We start from the raw sequence: 18,474 nt of genomic DNA, 5'->3' as shown, positions 1-18,474 counted from the left end.
CTTGCTTTACCAAACCTCTCAATTTTGTATACGGTGATTTATTTTGGTTAATGAAGGTAGCATAGATATTTTTGAGCCCATTAATTTTTTAATTCCCAGGACATTCTAGTCTACAGTTCATGCACACTAGATATTGAAAAATACATTTTCAGTGGAAAGTTCAGCAACCTGACTGCTTTGTGCCTGTCATAGAGTTGTTCTTTGGACAACCAGTCTGGAATGCACAGACTTTTCCTTTAGGATATTGTAGGTTTCACTCACTGAATGCTGGGCAATTATTGCTAACTATACTGTGGGTAGAAAATTAGCAGCATTGGAGTCTGATACCAGTCTTCTGGTCACTAATTCCAGTTAGTTTAAATCTTGGTCAATAATGCTAAATTTGGAACACACCATTTGCTTGGGCAGGCTAGGAAGACTTCTGTTTGGAGTAAGAGGTGAGCATAGTGGCTGGAACCCTTCCTTAGACAGCAAGATAACTCTCATAAATTAATTCATTCAATTTGATTCCTTCTAAAATGTTGTGAATAGACTGTTCCATAGACTGGTCCTCCCCTTCTAGTAGTTCAGGCTATGGACAAGTGATGCATATGTAGATGGCCCACTGCCTTGATGAAGACATTTATGCAGTATTCGTGTCCCCAGGTAGCTGTAATTCTGAGGAGGGCTAGACTGCGTTCCGGACCTGTCACATTGCAAACATGGGCACACATTAATTTGAAGTTCCATCTGCAGTATCTATGTTCTCCGTTTTGAAGAAGCCTGCAGAAAGCATATTGCCTCACTCCTCCCCCCCCCCCGAAATGTTTCTGGTGTTTGCCTGGTGAGGTGTTTGCATTTTATTAATGAAAATAGAAACAGAAGCATTTTGGCATTGGGGGCATCACAAAAATCAGAAAGGTCATCTGTCAGTTGAAAAGAAATTTGCATGCCGTTCTGTCTTTTCAATTTTCCTTGTTTCCATGATGAAATAGCATGGAGTGGTCACTGCTAATTAATGTGTCTGTTTGCAAGGCTGCAATAAATGGAGCCAAGAGAAGTGAAATGACAGGAAAACAGCAAGAAGAGTAGGGGGGAAAAAAAGCCTGCTCCAAACCCAGTAAGATTCTGCTTTTGAGCTGGAAGAACTGCTGTTAGTTTAGGTAATTGTTTTTTTCCACCAAAATGAAGAATTGGGCGGTAAAGAGAGCCGATTCATGGAAGACAGAGAACATTGCGCTGTTTGCAGCCTGGTAAGAGTTGCGCACACACACAATCTATGTTGTTTTTTTCCCTTCGTTTTTCTATTTTTTATGTAGTAATATCTGAAGCTGTCCCCAATGGCAGTCTGCATGTGGGGGATAAAATCTGGAATTCCCTAATTTCTCCTATTTTCTAATAAAAACTATTACTGTACAAATGTAGATTTTTTTTCCCTTATTTTAAATTGGAATAGTTTTAAAGGGGTGCATTTTGGTGCAGCCTCTGAAAGTTGGGGTCCCCTGGTGATTGTGATCACAGTCTCACTGAAAGCACTTGGGGTTTTTTTTTGACATCAAATTAATATTCTCATCACTAAGTGTGAAGTAAAGATTTGACAATGGAGCAGCTTCCTCTTTGTTAAAAACTTGCAAAGAGTTTCAGAGTTGAAAGGCTGAGTAAATCTTTATATCTGAGGAGGTAAGCTTAGTGTTATTTCTTGTTTTTAACAGCGCTGTACTGGCGAGCTGCAAGCTGTCTGAACATTGGAGAGAGACCCTTTGGGAGCTCCATTGGTTTTCAGCAAGTCTTTGCATGCAGTGTGTTTGTACTAGCTGAAGACAGCGCATGGCTCTCTAAATAATTTACAAGTTGATTAATAGACTCACATGGGTATAATTAGAAGAGGGAGAGACAGCAGCTACAGTAACGGGTACAGTGCTTGGGGGAACTAGAGACTTTATTTTTTTTAAAGAAACTTTCTAGGGTGCTGGGCGTTTGAAGATAAGTTGGGAAGAGCTCAGTGCCTCTTCTCTTTTGAAGTGGAAATAGGACAGTTTGAATCCGTCGAGTTTAATTTTTCACAAGCTTTAGGGGCCCTGCAGTGCAACTCCCTTTTTATTATTGAAAAAAACTCCATTTTTCTTTCATTTTTCACACACATGCACACACACACACAGAGCCCAAACAGTAGCTAATAAACAAATTGATTTTCTACTTCATTTAAGTTAGTTTTATAACAATGCTATAAGTGCACCTATATATGCACCTCAATCACAAATATACTGCGTAAAGTTACGGAGGTATTTAAGAATACACCATACTTTAATTTATGCATTTTTAAGAAACCTTCACCTCTGTTTGACAATGCTTTTGAAGTAGCTCCGTTTTTCAAGTCAAACTTTTGACTTTTCCTCTGGGACTGCTACAAAGGTTTTTTTATGGAAAATAGGTAGCAGACTTTTTTCCTACTAGGATAAAATTGATGGTCAAGAGAACAAAATAGAATTTAAATTTTTTTTCTTGTTTTGCCTGTCCATATTTTACTAAAAGATGCAAGATTGTAGAGTAGAAAGTTTTACATGAAGGCATATAGGCAGTAAGTTGTCATCTTCTTTCCTGATTTTTACTTTTTTTATGTGATGAATCACAACAATAAGATGCATTAGAGTCCCCCTTTCCTTTATCTGACAATCTAGAATATATTTTTCTTTATTCTACACAACACGCAACAACCAAAACTGTTGTATCTGGCTAGCAGGTATTCAGGGATGAAGTAACACTGGGGAGACTCAGTTTACAAAGACATTTTTAAAGGCCATCCTACTTAAGATTAAAAAAAATATAAAAATAAAAACCAACCAAAAAAACAACACTGAATGCCAGACCAGACAAAATGTGATTTTATTTAAGAGACTAGTGCGGTAGTTTTCTGGAGCAACTGTGATCCAGTCAGTTAGTGGATATGGTCCTGCCTATATCAATTTTGCCAGTCTCCTGGTTTTGCAGCAGTATTCACCATTATTATTGTTATGGGAGTATCGATAGTCCAGTCCTAGGCATCATAACTCACAGGGATGGTGCTGCTGGAGTCTGGGTTTGCATGAGGGAGGGAGTAGCACACGCTGTGAGTTAAAACGTATCGATGCCCCCAGTTCCTGTTTTTGGTCAGCGGGCATCACTGTGGTGCCACAAACCCGCATGGCTTTGAGTGACCTTGTGGCCCTTGGCCATTCGGTGCCTCGTGCTTGTCAGGGGCTTTTAAACAACAGAGCACAATATAAATTCTAAGTATTAATCTTTTATACTTATTTTGATCTTTATTGCTGACAGTCATACTTAGAAACACAGCATTTCCTTTCCTGCTACTCTTCTTACAGCAGTAGCTCTGCAGCAAAGAGCTGCTGACTTGAAATCTGTTTGGTTTTCTGTTTGGAGCTTGGGATGGGGAAATCACGTGAGTTTCTATAAGACGACTGGAAGGGAAAGCACGTTGTATACTGGCAGCATCCCCTTTTATGCTCTTGGGAGTTTAACATCAAATTCTGGCTTTGGCTCTGTTTCACTGGGTGCCATACGCACAAAATCAGGCTCCTGTATGAAACAGATGGATTTTTTAATGACGAACAAAACTTTTAATAGTTCTTGCGTATGGCTTTATATTTCTGAATGTCCCTTTAACGTGGCTGGTAGGTGTCAGGAGGAGCGGCAAGGGGAGACACAGGGCTGGGCAGCTGATCCCACTGTTGGGGATCTGGAGTGTGTGCTGGCACCAGGCGTCACTGATAAGGGACAACGAACCCTGTAACAGCCTTTCTTCTCGTCAAGTGGTGAAGCAGTCTTTGGTGTAGAAAGCCAAGGAGTTTTTCACCAAGATTATCAGACTAAATTTATTCTTTTTTTAGTATTATCACTGTCAAAAAGGTTTTTGTGGGCCGAATTCTGTCCTGTCACAAGCCCTGTATTCTTCGGCAGAGCTGAACTAGTTTAGAAATACGGAGGAAATAGGGGACATGGTTGATAAGGGAAATGGTGCGTTAGATCGGTCGGGGCTGTGGTTGCTGTCTTGTGTCTGGCTGTATTCTCTCTGCAGAAGCTGAAGGAGTAAAAAAAAAATAGTGCAAATACACATTTTGTTACTCGTTTTAGAATCTTTCAGTTTAGAAACATCCCTGTGAGGTAATTCAGAGTAGCTTTTATCTTGCAGTTGGGTAAACTGAGGCAGAAAACCTCATTCTACCCAAGTCGCGCCGCAGTGAGTGAGCGAGCATGGATGGGAACCCAGGTGTGTGGACCTCGGCCCGCGAGATCATCCCTGGTAGCCTGCGCCGGTAGGCAAATACACGCAGACGCTGAAAACCTCGCGGAGGCTATTTTTAGGGGAAAAGAGCTTTTTGTGTTTGTATGCTGGGTACTCAGTCTGGACCGAATTTCATTGCTAAATCTGCAGATGCCACTGACAGGTAAAGCAGTGTAAGGGGCTGTAACCTTATTTAGTCACTAAATGTCATCAGAAGTAGATTCCTGAATCTCTGGCTTGATAACTGTGAGTAGGAACGATGCACTCCTGTAACAGGTATTTCTCAAGGTTTTAATTTGTCACGTATCATTTGATCGATGATTTGGGATCGTGCCTGCTTTAAAAATGTTATCGCTTCCTCTTTAATACAGCCAATTCCTAATTTAAATGGCTAAAAACCTCCCAGAAAAAAAAAAAAAAAAGAGGTTTTAATATATTCGAGGAAACAGTAATATTTAAAGTGTGGAAATGAAATATTTTATCTTATTGTTTATTTTACTGTATTAAAATAATTATTCCAATTTTTACAGGAAGCCATTCTCAGCAGTGCAGTATATGTAAAATGAGCGAGTGGAGACTCTGTCTCTGTGTGAGTTTTCCATTCGATGAAGTCACGAAATGAGCGTTAGGGTGCTTTGCAAGCGCCGTGTCGATACCGTTATTTGTGATGTTGCCTCTTTATTTGCCGGCTTCCCAATTAGCTCCAAAAACCAGAAAATCAGAGATGCTGTCCGGTTTCCCGTGACGGCCCGCCGGTGTCCGCGATGAAGGACCAAGCAGACACCGCAGCCGTGAATTATCGCGATTTCGGCGGTTCCAAGTCCCTGCCGCAGCCCCGGCTGCTGCCCGCCGGGCGGTCCCGGCTGCCGCCGCCCCGCGCTGCCCGCCGCGCCCGGCAGGTGGCGGTAGAGAACAACCAACCGCCGGACAGAGCGGGGCCCGAGGGGGACCGAGCGCCCCGGCCTCCACCGGAGCCCGTCGGCGTCGGAGCGAGAAGGAGCCTTTCTTTTCGCCCCCCCTTTGCCCTGAGGACATACACTTGGATTATTTTTTATTAATTACAGTAAGCAAAATTTGCTGTGTGCTATGAAATGGAAAAACCAGCCCGTGTTCGCGAATCTGGTGTGTTGGCAGGATTAAATTGAAACATTGATCGACCAACACGATGGTAAATCACTGTCAAATCATTCTCAAACACATGAGAAACAAATTGGTACAATCTCTGAGGACCTGAATGTGGGCAAGACAATAGAACACTTCTCTGAAGAACCCAAATAAAATGAGTCGTTGTGAATAATCCAGAGTTTATAGAGCAAGAAGATAAGCAAAACTCATGCTTTGCTAAATTTAGGATTGACAGGACAATCCGGGAGAGTAGCCTTTGACAGTAACTTGTACTCTGGGCAAGATGTTAATTTGTCAAGTACTGGGATCAAGCCTCAGGCATCCAAATTAGCTGTGAAAATCTTCAGACCTAGTTTAAAAAAAAAAAAAATCTCCAAGAGAGGGATAAAGGGTAAATGGACAATATTGCCAAAAGGACCTTAAACTTTTTACAGCACAAAGCTGACAGAATTTATGTCTGCAAATGTGTTTATGCTGTACTTAGAACCAAGGTTTTATAGGTTTGGAGAAGTGAGTCAATACCCTTCAAAAGTCTGTTTTAAAGGCAAGCGTATGGAGGAGGAATCAATTTAAATATGATAATTGTATAGCTTGGAGCACTGACAGCATTGAAGCTATTGGAGAGTAGTGCCCTGTAATCTCTCAAGTAGCGTTTTTGCCTTTCAGACTGTGCCTTTAATGTTCTGTTACTTTTGTCTTGAGCAGATGGTATGATGTTGTCAACTGATTGCCTGATACGGTTTTCTATTAGTCCTGCAGATCTGTGGGCTGGGTAAGAGCTAATGGGCCACAGTCCTATGAGGTTCATGAGGAAGAGCTTTTCATGAGGAGCACCTTGTGAAAACCTTTGAAGCTCTGGGAACTAAATTTATTTTTCAAACGGTCTGCTGGAAGGTGCTGATTGACAGCCCTGGAGATAGAAAATCTCTAGGTGTCCACGCAGCACTTCCAGCATGAACAGCAGCACTTTGAGCCTCTGTTCCTTGTACCCTGCCTGATCATACCCTGGAATTGATTAGATCACTTCTTAGGTCCACAGCTGCTGATTCAGCTGCATAGTCTAGACCATTAACACGATCAAGACAGGCTGGGAGATAAAGGAGATTTGTGTGTGGTATTGATGTTGGGCAAGAATGTATGCATGAATGAATTGCATTTCTATATGGAGGTGGTTGTGGCCTCATTCTGCCACGTATACCATTTCTGAGGTTCACTGTGACCTTGGTCCACAGCTATGTAGGGTGCTTTTAGCACTTGGTATCACTGTAGCTCAGCAGCTCTGCAGCGTTACTTCTGAGGGATGAATTTTACTCCTGTACCTTGATTTCTCGCCTTAATAGAGATGTGCTTCCACATTACCTAATCTGGATATCTCTTTGTAGCACATTGTAATTTTTACAAGAAACTTATCTTTGGACTTCTCTAATGATAAAGTAAAATCTCTCTAGAGTCTCATTCCCCCAACTTTCAGAGTTGGAAACTCACACAAGCTTATGTTGAAAAGGAATTGATTATTCAAAGCTCTTGTGCTTCATAATCTACTTAAAACATGTAGATTGACTGCCTCATCAGAAAAGCTCTACATTTTACTTTGCTATGTAGCCCATTGGGTCGTGTGCTTAAGGCCAGGAGACCTCTGGCTAGATACTTACAGACTGTATGCCCCTCCAATTACAGGTTATTAATTTGCCTCACATTCAAGAGACAGTTCCACATGAGTGAAAAGGAATACCATACTGCAGAGTTCTTCATTACCTACTCTGTCTGTTCCGCAGCAAAATAAGAATAATACTGATCTCTTTCTTGCTTTTTTCCTCCTTTTTTTCCCCACCCCCTCTGGTCTGTGGAAGATGTTTTACAGTTTTAATGCAGCTGTGTTAAGTGTGACTGTTCCTCTTCAAGGGCAGCTGATGTACTTTGTAATGCCATTGAACAGCCAACAAGCTATGTTCCCCTATTGTGTTGAAGTGATAGGTATGTTTGCTAATCAAGAGGAGAGCAGAGCTTGCTGTCTGACTTGTTTATGTTTTATTTCTCACCATCAAGCTGTAGAGAGAGGCACAGAAAATATGTAAGCATCTATATTATTCAGTGATGTATATACATACAGGAGCATGCAAACAATCTAAAGTGTGTTGCTGATACCTTCTAGTCGGTCATCGCTGCAATTAGCAAGGTGTCAGGGTTACCACATATCCCTAGTATTACTCAAAAAGCCCCAAACCTGGTATCCCATTAGATAAATTGTTAATTAATTGTCACTGCATCTTGTTAGATTCCCCCCGCCCCGCCCCCCAATTTGTGATTGCTTGAGTTTTGTTCAAAAATAGTGACCAAAATAGAGGATTTTGATCATCAGGATTCACGGAAGGCCTATGGGAAGTGATCAGATTGAGGAGATGCTGCCTGGTTCCCATCACAATTGCTTTTTGATTTTTTTGTAGGCTTCGGTGTTTCTCTTTCCCATATGCAGGATGGAAGCAACTTGGCCCCTGGAACTGAAGAATCTCCTACAATCTGCTGGAAGCTTGACAGCACAGTGTACATGCTCATTTCTCTGTGCCATTCCTGGGGCTTTCAGCCTCTGCCCTGATTGCCTGTTCCTCTCACAGGAACGTCAGCTCCAGCAGAATCCTGCCTTAGTCCAGTTTTACTCTTAGGTTTGTAGGTTTCATTCAAATCCCTTTCAAAACTGTCTTTAAGCATTCTGAAAATGTTTCAGTTTAGCATCTTTGTAAATCCATGTTAATGATTCCAGTAGGAATCATGATAAAATAACATGTGTCAAGACAGAAAGTTTAGTGCTGCAGCCAAAAATTCAGGATTACCAGGAAAATTCCACTGGTCTTTGTATGGAATATATTTTGGGGAAAGAGAAGGTAGGATTTTTTTTTTTATTTCTTTCTACTGGGAAGTCTTGGTTTTGCATTAGGTCTTGTACCCTGGAGGATAGGGAGAACTGCCCTGCAAAGAGCACTGAAATTCTTCTGTTATCCCCTCTGTGCCTGCCTGCAGCTCAGGTCTTAGAGAAGTATCATTTGTCTAACATTTTTTCCTGCTGCTGCACTATTGTATAGTTAATTTGATGAATCCTATTTTTAATGGAATGCCTAGTTTTGCATTGTCATTTTTCTCTCTGTCAGGTATCTGGTTTTATTCCATTCCTTTTTTCTTTCAGCAGATGGAGAATATTACTCTCCTTAACTTTTTTTTTTTTATAATGTGAAGTGGGTATCCTCAATTAATAGACTAATCTGTTTTCTAATTAATTCCCTGTGGTTTTCCTCCCTTTTTGCTAGTACATTGAATCCTGATTCCAATTCTGTAAACTCAGTAATTTGATTATTTAAAGGAAAGTAATGAATTTCATGGTAGAGGTGTAAGTCTTTAGGAAATGTTAAATTTCAGGAAGCAAGTGGATTCTGTTATTGTGGTTTAAAACCTGCTTGTACCCAGGTTATAAATGTGCACTGATAATAATACACTCCACTAAAATACCGGCGCATTCCTGTCAGGTAGTCCTAAAGCGAGTGGCATTGTTAGAAATCTGACGTGTATGCTCTCCTACAAGCACTTGTTGTTGTATTTCTGGATGCGGATGCAGTGGCAGGGTGAGTATCAAAACATCAGCATTCCATGATGTGGATTTATGTAGCATTTTTTATTGCTTGTTTCCAGTAGAGGCAACAGTGTATTAGACATACTGTACAGATAAAGAGAAGGCACTCTCATTGCTTCTTGAAAATTGTTCTGGCTGCTTTTTTGGGAAGTAGCTTGAGGTGATTTTGCTGACCTTTCTTTATGGTTATTTGACACTAAACCCAGCACATTGCAAGAGTCCTTGCAAAATTTATAGCCACTCTTATTGGACCTAACAATTTAATTTTTCTGTAAAAAGAAAACATTACAAGGTACAGAAGTTTAAGTATCTCGACTGAAATATTTTGCTTTATGAAGGCTATATGCAGGTTACTTCCTTGCCACTGTGTCCCATTGAATAGGATTTTAAAAGCTGCATAGTAATTGTAATCCCAGTCAGCATCTTGCTGATGTTCTCTCTTGCCCTAAAGAAAAATAATAATAGAGGAACGAGAACTTTTATCTCTAAAATTAGGGAGTCATCAATGCAGTAATTACAGTAGTTGAAATACATTTTGGAAATCTATTTTCAGTTATAAAAGCTTCAAGCCTTTGGACAAACTGGAGAAATATTGCACCTAGCCTGCTGTGGCAGAACCATTATCATCTGCTAAGTTACATACAGAATGCTACAGAAATTTCTTTCTTGTTTTAGGATTTCTTTTACACAACTCAGGTCATTATTTTTGCATTTTTATAAGATTATGTCACACACTTCATTGTGACATCAGCCCAGTACGGCTGAGAGAAAAAGTACGTTGCAAAATTATGTAGGCATCTGTTTTTACCAAATACTTTGCTTTAGTCCTACAGTTCCTTAGGAGTTTGGGGGTTCTGTGATAGCCCAGTAAATATGCAGTCAACAGTAACTCCTCTCTCCAAAATGAATCCATCGTAAACACAAGTAACTCTTTGTGTTTTAGTTCCTGTAGCAGTCTAACCAGAAGAGTAGCTTACTTGCAGACTCAGCGTACAAAATAAATATCATCTTTTTAATCCTTTGCAGTCCCAGACAACCTTGTTGTGAAGATCCTGGCAGAACGCCTAAACGCACTAGACTGCATGACCAAAGGGTGGGTGCTTTCTGGCTTCCCAAGAGACATAGAGCAGGGAGAACAGCTGCAAAAATCACATTTTATTCCAAACAGGTAAGATATAAACTTAGCAATCAAGGCACTACATATATGAAAAATTTGTTTACGGAAAAATACAGGTCTTTATTGACATTGTATAGGCTGCATCTTGTTTATTTATTCCTTCCATAGCTAGAAAGGGGTCTTGCTCCTGGAGAGTAGGAAATAGAGCACTGGCCTTACAAATCCTCCAGATGGCCAAACTGTGGGAGAGAGAAGAGGTTTGTTCTTCTGGTTATTTATTTGAGTTGCCTCTAAAGGCAAACCATAAGAAATGGATTAACGTTTGGATTATATCAGAAGGTGTATTTTATTTGCAGCGGGAGGAGGGGGATCTACATCTTCTTTCTTTGGCATTGGCATAATATCATGGAAATATATTAGTATTGCAAGGAGCTCATTATGAGACTTTTGGGTTTTGTGAAATAATTAAAAACAACATGAGAATTATATTTTATTTGAGCTATAATGAAGTGTTCAGAAATGTAATATGAGAGAAATGAGCATCAAAAGAGAACTGTTATGACTGCCAGGCAAATAAAATGGAGTTACTCTTTACAGCTGGTCTAAGGGTGGTGAGGATTTGAAATACTGGTGTACTCGTCAAAGCGGAGAGGCTATTCCATTCCCCTCCAGGGGTTCCTGGTTCAGTCCATGCTACTGGCTGACACAGTGGCCACTCCAAATATGTTGGAAATTTGTTGTCTTTATGCTTCCAGGAAGCTTATTCTTATCTAAAAACTAGTAGTGGAAAAGGTGTATTACCCACATAAGCGTGAAGTTGGCAAAGTTACTCTTCCTGTATCTTCTGTGTGGCTGCCCTCAATCCCCCCCACCCCATACAGGGTACAGTGGAAAGGTGCAAAAGGGTAAGACGGAGTTGGAGAGAGAAAAAGGGGAGTGAAAAGGGAGGGAGCTAGCAGTCATGCTATGCGGGTTTCAAAATGAAAGTATGTGAAAGCAGCAGTAGCTTTGTTTATTAAAAGTAAGACAAAATACACCTTAAACAGGAATCCATTCCATTAAAAAAGGAAGAAAGAGTCACGAAACTTGTGCTAGATTCAGTTAAATAACGTTTTCCGTGGGTTATTCTTTATGTGCATTTAGAAAGTGGGTCCTGAGTCCCTAAATGTGTATCTGAGTACCTGAGTGAACACTCAAATGTGTGCCATGTGCTCCTTTATAGGATCGAGACTTTATCAAGTGAGGAAGAACAACTCATTAGAAAATTGTACGTGTGGAAATTTGGCACTGATCCATTTTCTCAGCTTCCTTTTTCTTTAAAGAGCTGTGCACATTTATATCTGAGCTAAGAATATGGCCTCTACTATTTTATATGGGGGTTGAAGTTAGGGACGAAAATAGACATTGTGCTACCTGATTGATTTTGGAGCTGATGTTTTCCATGAAACTGAAGTAGTAGGTATATAAGGGAGAGAGGGTGATTATAAACAAAAGGACATATTGCAGCATAGGATAGCAGGGCAGTAATTCAGTTTCAGTTGTGATGCTAGTTATAAAACACTATCTGCAGAGGTGGTGTTTCTGACATCAGGAGAAAAACCTGATAGAATTATAGCCTTGAAATCAATCTGGGAATAGGATGCAGAAATCTATAAATCAGACACAGAACAATCTACAAAGCCTCATTTTTAGGAGGGCTCTGTTGATGAAATTAGATTAAAATAAATTTACATATATATCAAGTTTATTATTAAAATCTAGTCACATCAGTAAACAAAATTATTTGTGAAAGAGTATGTTACTCTGTGTTTTGAACTCAAAGTAGACCTCTTTGGCTGATCAGAACACAGAGTTATTGTCTGCTTGTCAAGTCATAAATCTATTCCTTAGAGCTAATAAATGGTTAGTGTTCAAATACTATGTTTTATCTGACTCCTACCTCATAAAGCTAGTACACATAATACTAAATTACACAGCATTGAGCAGGATCAGTCTCCTGACTCCTCCATCTTGTGGAAAGAAAAACAAACCTAGTAATTGATGGTAGAAAAGAAGGAAAATAAAGTTATTTGAAAACAAACAAAATGGGCTATAAAGTTTGTTAAAATGTAATAATAAAAAAACCTCATACAGCATCAGCCACTGCATCCAAAGAACTGCCCTGGAATGAAAAGGAAAATAATTCATTTTCCACTGAAAAAGCGAGGTACAGGGTTTTCTTTAAATTAGAATTGGTGGTAAAGCAAAGGTTTGCTTACAGGCTGGTACAGAAAACCTGGCTATATCAGACAAAACCTGTCTACCACAGAACTGCTCTTTCTGTAGTCAGAGAAGACATGTATTGCTTTCTATGTTCCTCCCTGTGAAGCAGTTACTGCTTAAGTGGACAGGATCCTAATCGTATTGAACTGTGGCAGCCTTTAGGGCAAATAAGAAGCTGAATCTATTAGTGGTCTCTCAGCTATCTAGTAAAAGAACACCATTAACCACTTAGTGTCTACGGTAAGTGGGACTCCAAATACAATTACAGGTTGGCATCTGAAGCTCAGAACTACTAATGCAAAGGACTGAATTCAGTTCCTTATCTAAATGAGTGTAAATAGCTATTTTAGCTTTTTTTTATTGTTAATGCTTGAGCAACAATAGGGAATATATAGTATAGTCATGGATAGGTCTAATATACAGAAAACTGTATTGAATATCTAGCAAAATCTTTCTTATCCCCTTCTGCTCTCTCCTAAACTTACAGTTAAAATAAGATTCAGCAGCAACAGTGTCATCTGTTCTGTATTTCTTGTCATTAGCTTCAGTTGGTTCATGACCAGCTGTCTGCTGGTTCCAGGCCAGCTTAAGGCAATCAGCAGTTTAAGGCTTCCCTGAGCCAGAGGGTCATCTGGACAACTGTCTAATAGCCCATTTTCCTTGACTTTATAGTCTCTTTTTCAACGCACTGTACTTCTGGCCTCCACCAAATCGTATGGAAAGGAGTTTTACATTTTCACTGGGTGTCATATGAAAATATTCAGTGTTTTTTTCCAGGTTCCTTTCTTCTATTGAAACACAGTTATAAGAGTTCCCTGTCATGCTTTCCTAACACTCCTGATTTTATAAGCCTCTTGTATACGCCTGTTCAGTCATCAGTTTCCCAGGCAAAGAACCTTGGGTCTGGTTGTCCTTTCCTTTCCCAAAAGTAATTTCACTCCTCTGATCTCCCTATTGCCCTGTTCTCTACCTTCACTAATTACTCTGTTTCTTTTCTAAGCTGGGACAACCAGAACTGCATTCAGTTTTGAGGGTAGCACTGTGTACTAGATGTACATATATTGCCATAAACATTTTTTTATTTTGATCTTAACTACATTATTCTTAATTGCTGATATTCTACTAGATGATGTTGTCATAGATTTTGGAAGAATGTCTTGTGTGTGTAAACTGTGGTAACTATACCATGTGTCTTTCATTGAAAAGACACTGGAAAATCACAAAGTGTCACAAATCTCAGCTGTGTACAAACTCAGCCAGGAGCCTAAAGACCCTCTAACTCAAGATCTCTGTAGTTAAACTTGTAGCCAGGCTGGGGTTGGAGTTCTCAAGCTGAGAAAGCAAGCCCTTCCGTCTGTGCCGAAGGGCTCTGCTGCTAAGTGCATCCTGGGATTCCCAGTTGCTCTGTTCCATCATTTCCTTTGGTTTTTTTCCATCTGATCTGAATCCAGGATCAATTATTTTGCATTTCAGTATTGATTAATTGTATAACAGTAGTATCTACAAACAATACAACAGGTGGACAGACAAAGCTGGGCGAGGGGGGGATGAGCTTGAGGATTGACCTAACAATACATATATATTTCAAATACCCATTTTTCCAATATTATTTTTTTTTTCTTTCCCAGTAGAGACAATAAACAGCACTAGCTTCTCCAGTGCAAGTTTTCCAGCAGTGTTTTATTTGGTCTTCAAAACGATGTGGGTGTACCCCGATTATGTCATCTTTTTACATAATATATTTAAAGCTTCCTTTTCGTCACACTGCTAAGAACCTGTATTCAAACAGTTTAGGATAATGAAGTTCCTGATTTCTAAGGTAGAATCTATGAATATGTTGAAAAGGGAAAAATCAGAATGGAAGAAAAAAAGGTGTTTTTTCGGGTTTTTTTACTATTTGGTCTTTACATGGGGCTTTCATATTTCTGCAGCTGATCCCAATGTGGATTAGGGATAATAAACAGCCTATTAATGGAGGCCTGAACTAGGAAATGGAGTTTGAATCAGCAGCAAAATTCAATGGCTGGCGAAGGTTAATAACTCCATTACTATCAGCTCTATTTTTTAGCCGTTTGAAGAGCTAGATGTTAGCCTTATCTTACTCCTCATTAATTGAGCTAATAGAACCCCAGTGACCCTACCATGCTGCCATTATCTGAGAGTTTACCAGACATGGACTGGAATATTTATCACTGAATATGTATTCCTCAGATTCATTTTTATATCAGAAATCTTTTTGTTAAAGATTGGCTGTCTTCAGGTTTATTTTGTCTTTTCATTTCCATGCTGCCTTCTCTAACAGCTACATATTTGGAAATTAAATGTAAATGACTTAATTAAAATCCTATCAAGGAACAAGCTAAGTCCCAAAATAGTTGCATCAAGGAAACATAATAGTGATTGAATTATTCTGACATGGAAAAATCTTACAGGGCATTTTTAAAACTTTGGCCTAATTTAAATGATGGATATTGCGTATTTATAGTAGATGTGTTTTTAATTGATGGCATACAAAAATCTGATGAGTAACAAAGAAGAAATGTTATAATTATATCTTCTTATTTTCTCCTTATTTTCAGGGGAAAAAAAAAAAAGAAAAATGATGTGGTAATCAAGGTACTAGATCAGTAAGATAAAATTTGCCTGCACCAGGGAGAAAGAGAAACAGTAGGAAAAGTCCAAGTGACCTGTGTAGGATTTGGCTTAATTTATAAAGAAAGTAGTAAAAATAATAGGCCGACCAATTCTCTGCTTCAATCATTCTTGGTTTTTGTCTCTTCTGATTAGAAAGCAGCTCGCTCTTACCAGAGCCATTTTATGATTGCTGGTTTATTGACTGTTGTCTTCACTAATGCTAATTGGTCTCCTTTTTATTATCACTTTGCACATCAGTTCTCCCATCTCAGCTAGTTGCTTCCTCCTCCTTCACGTGTTCGAAGTCAGACTGACTGGCTCAGTAAAAACTAAGGGGCAAGACAGTGGGAGCTAAAGGGGCAGGATCTTCTTGAGGTCAATGGTATGCTTATGAAATAGCAATGTATTTTGGAAAATGTATTTTAGGTGATGAATTCTTATTTGTCTTCCCCACCCCAGTGGAGGCACTCACCCTCTTAGCTATGCTGACTATACAGTAAGTGCACACATAGTCATGCTCTGAGGGAGCAGAACACCCTGGCCAACTGATAAGAATTATAAGTTTATTTCCCAACCAAAATCCATTACACATTGTGCTTACTGAGCACAGTTATCAAATCTTCCTCTCGTCTGGACTGGTGAATGACTCGTCTGCTTCACTGAGTGAGTGGGATCTGTTTAATCCACAGTTGCTACCCCTGTAGCCTTTTCCAAGCTACAATAATTCAGTCGTCGTGTTATCTCTTGATGCAACTGTTTTGAGACTTACCCTGTTCATTCACAATATTTTAACTGTCATTTACCTTTGTTTCCTGATCTGCCTCTATTGCAAGAGGCATCGCTGGGCACTCCATAATGGACAAAATACATCAGGAACACTCCCACTACCTTGTGTGTAACAGCTGTGCATAAGAAGGTATACATTGCTCTGGCGTGAAGGTTCTATCAAGCAGTCACACCCACGGGCTACTTGATAGACACCCCTAATTCTCCACATGTAGTGCCAAAAGCTGCACACGCCGTCTTTTGCCCTACAGTAATCTGACGGAAGCAGCTCCTTAAGCAGATATCTGAGGTTTGGCCATTGGTGGAGAATCCTTATTCTCCGTTCTCCCTCTCGTCCTTAGTAGATTGTGCTCTCTCCTCCCTCATAACACTAATCCAAATAGAAGCTATTGCTATTAAATAATCCGATAGAAAATTGGATGATTACAATAAAAAGATTATGTCACTTCTGCTGCACATTCTGCCTGACCTATATTGGTACCATAAGAGCCTTTCTATCCTGGAGAAAGGGATTAATGTGCATCTTGAGCCAACAATAGCAAAACATCAAATGCAGTCTTAAAATCCTTCTATGGGATTTCTGTAGGATGCTGCATTTGCTGTCACAAGCATCACTTCTTGTTTCTTATTCTGCTCCAACAAGAATAGGAGGTATATTTGGCTTCAGTTGTGAGAGGCAGGTATTATTTTTAGAAGTTACCTCGTACAATTTCCTTTTGATGGCTGGTTTGTTTAGCGAAATCCTGGATACAGGAATTAAGGAGATCTCTGATCTCAGCAAGCTTCCAAAGTCTCCAGGAAGAGGGAGAAGAAAAGCCTCTACTTCTAAGTCAATATTTTTATTTTTTAAGAACCCAAAACCAGATGCATAATACTTTCATTGTATTTGCTGCTGAAAGGAGGGATATTTTTCTGCAGTAGCTACCTCTCGCAAATGAGGACACATTAGGAAACTTGAAGACTTTCTATCCTGATTGCCCTTATGTTGAAATCATTTTTCCCAGAAGATGCGACTGGTATCAAGGTTACCTTTCTGAACTCAAAACCTAACTAGAGAGAAAGACAGAAAACTCTAAAAGTAGTAGAGTTTGATCTACTTTTCATGTCTTTGGCAATGGTAGCAAGGTTTAGTGAAGGCAAACCTAACCAGCAATGTCTCTGCTTTCTCCACATGGGAACAGAGATACAGTGAAACGGTGAAAGCACTGGGCTTAATGTTAATGCTTTCAGTGCTTCTTCACAAAGTGCCATCAAGTATCCACATTTGCAAGGTAGAGCTCCTAGCTCTTCCTTTGGCTGCCAAAATTAGATGCCTGTGTGGCAGCAGCAATTTGAACAAGGTGACATGGGATAGTATTTGAATCTTGGAAGAGTCCAAGAACTTTAAATGGTGTCAGATTCAACATTACAGGCAACCTTCTGTTTGAATACTCGGCTCTGCAGTTTGGAAGGAGCTAGCTAAATCAGGCGACATTTTGGAAAGAGTCAAGATCCAAGAAGGCCTGATTTTGTTGGCTACACGAGAGTCCTGTGTCCTTACATGCTCTCAGTCACTTCAGGGCTAAGGACTGGCTTGCATCCCTACAGACAAAAGCTATTTACTGTGGGGTATTATTATTTGAGATTGTCTCTAGTTCCTGGAAGAAACAGAAGATTTTTACTGAACCAGCTAACCAAGTTGTCACATATTTGCATTGAAAACCTTTTGCATATTACTCAGGAAGCTGAGATTAAAGGTGTCCTGTGGTTAGTATGGGGAACTTGCATGTTTCCATCTTGTCAGGGGAAAATATGTTGTTCTGAGAGGAGATTTGAGAACTGCCTGAAAGAAGAGCCAGGGTATTAAAATCCTAGTTCACAATGGCAACTTCATGGTACTAATCTCTACAAATCAACAAAGGTTATTCAAGGCATTCACCTGAGACACAACTTTCGTTTAAGGAATGAAATGAAACAGTTAAGGGAAATGAAAGTGTTACCATTTAAATAGTAGTCATCTAACCTGTGCTTTTCCCCTCTGAATCCTCTTTGCTTTGGTGACCAAAATGTGCAACTAAAAACCGAAGAGCATTCCTGAGAGCTCACTGAACTCACAGATGCGGGTTCCATTGTGTCTCCCACTTTGTGCTCTGTTCATATTGCTCTCCATGCCTGACTCTCTGGGTTGGGATCCAGCAGTATTCAAATGCTGTTCGTGTGCTGTAGCCCTGAACCTGAGGGGCCATCCTGCAGCTCTGCTCTGAGGCTGGTTGATATAGAATCACTTTTAATTAACAAGCTTGCTAAGGCTGGTATGCAGGACAAGATGTAGCCGCATGCAGTCGTGCACTATCAGTGCATTTTGTGGAATGTAACACTGATTGATGTCAGCAGGGTAAAATATGATGTGCTTTGTCAATTCTGAATGGTTCTTCATGGACTAGAGCAGTCATTTTCAAAAATTTTACCTTAATTCAGTAGTTCACATACATTTAAGAACTGTATACATGCAAGTCTGATTTTGTAGGATTTAGCTTTTTGTTTCTGGTTTCAAGATTGGACTGGAACCGGAAGAACTCTTGAAAAACAACTGAGGAAGGAAAACTTCAAATATAATGATGTGGCAGCATTTTAATTTGCATTGGGTAAGAGAACACATGTTTAGAAAACTGCTGAGAGTTTTGCATTTGTGAG

The 18,474-nt window shown here is 39.8% G+C and overlaps 1 protein-coding gene across 6 annotated transcripts in view; it reads left to right on the top strand.

Annotated features, from left to right (window-relative positions):
• Window positions 1-18,474, top strand: part of AK8 (adenylate kinase 8) — a 79,767-nt gene that overhangs the window by 41,526 nt on the left and 19,767 nt on the right. For 5 of the 6 annotated variants that reach the window (XM_075439663.1, XM_075439664.1, XM_075439665.1 and 2 more), the window contains one exon: window positions 10,029-10,170. The exons of the other annotated variant lie outside the window; for it this stretch is intronic. In XM_075439663.1, the coding sequence (XP_075295778.1) occupies window positions 10,029-10,170 (142 nt within the window). The remainder of the gene's footprint in view (window positions 1-10,028; window positions 10,171-18,474) is intronic. 6 annotated transcript variants of the gene reach the window in all.

This window comes from Opisthocomus hoazin, chromosome 19 (assembly GCF_030867145.1).
Source record: "Opisthocomus hoazin isolate bOpiHoa1 chromosome 19, bOpiHoa1.hap1, whole genome shotgun sequence".
Classification (NCBI taxonomy): Eukaryota; Metazoa; Chordata; class Aves; order Opisthocomiformes; family Opisthocomidae; genus Opisthocomus; species Opisthocomus hoazin.
This window is presented reverse-complemented; position numbering and strand designations above follow the sequence as displayed.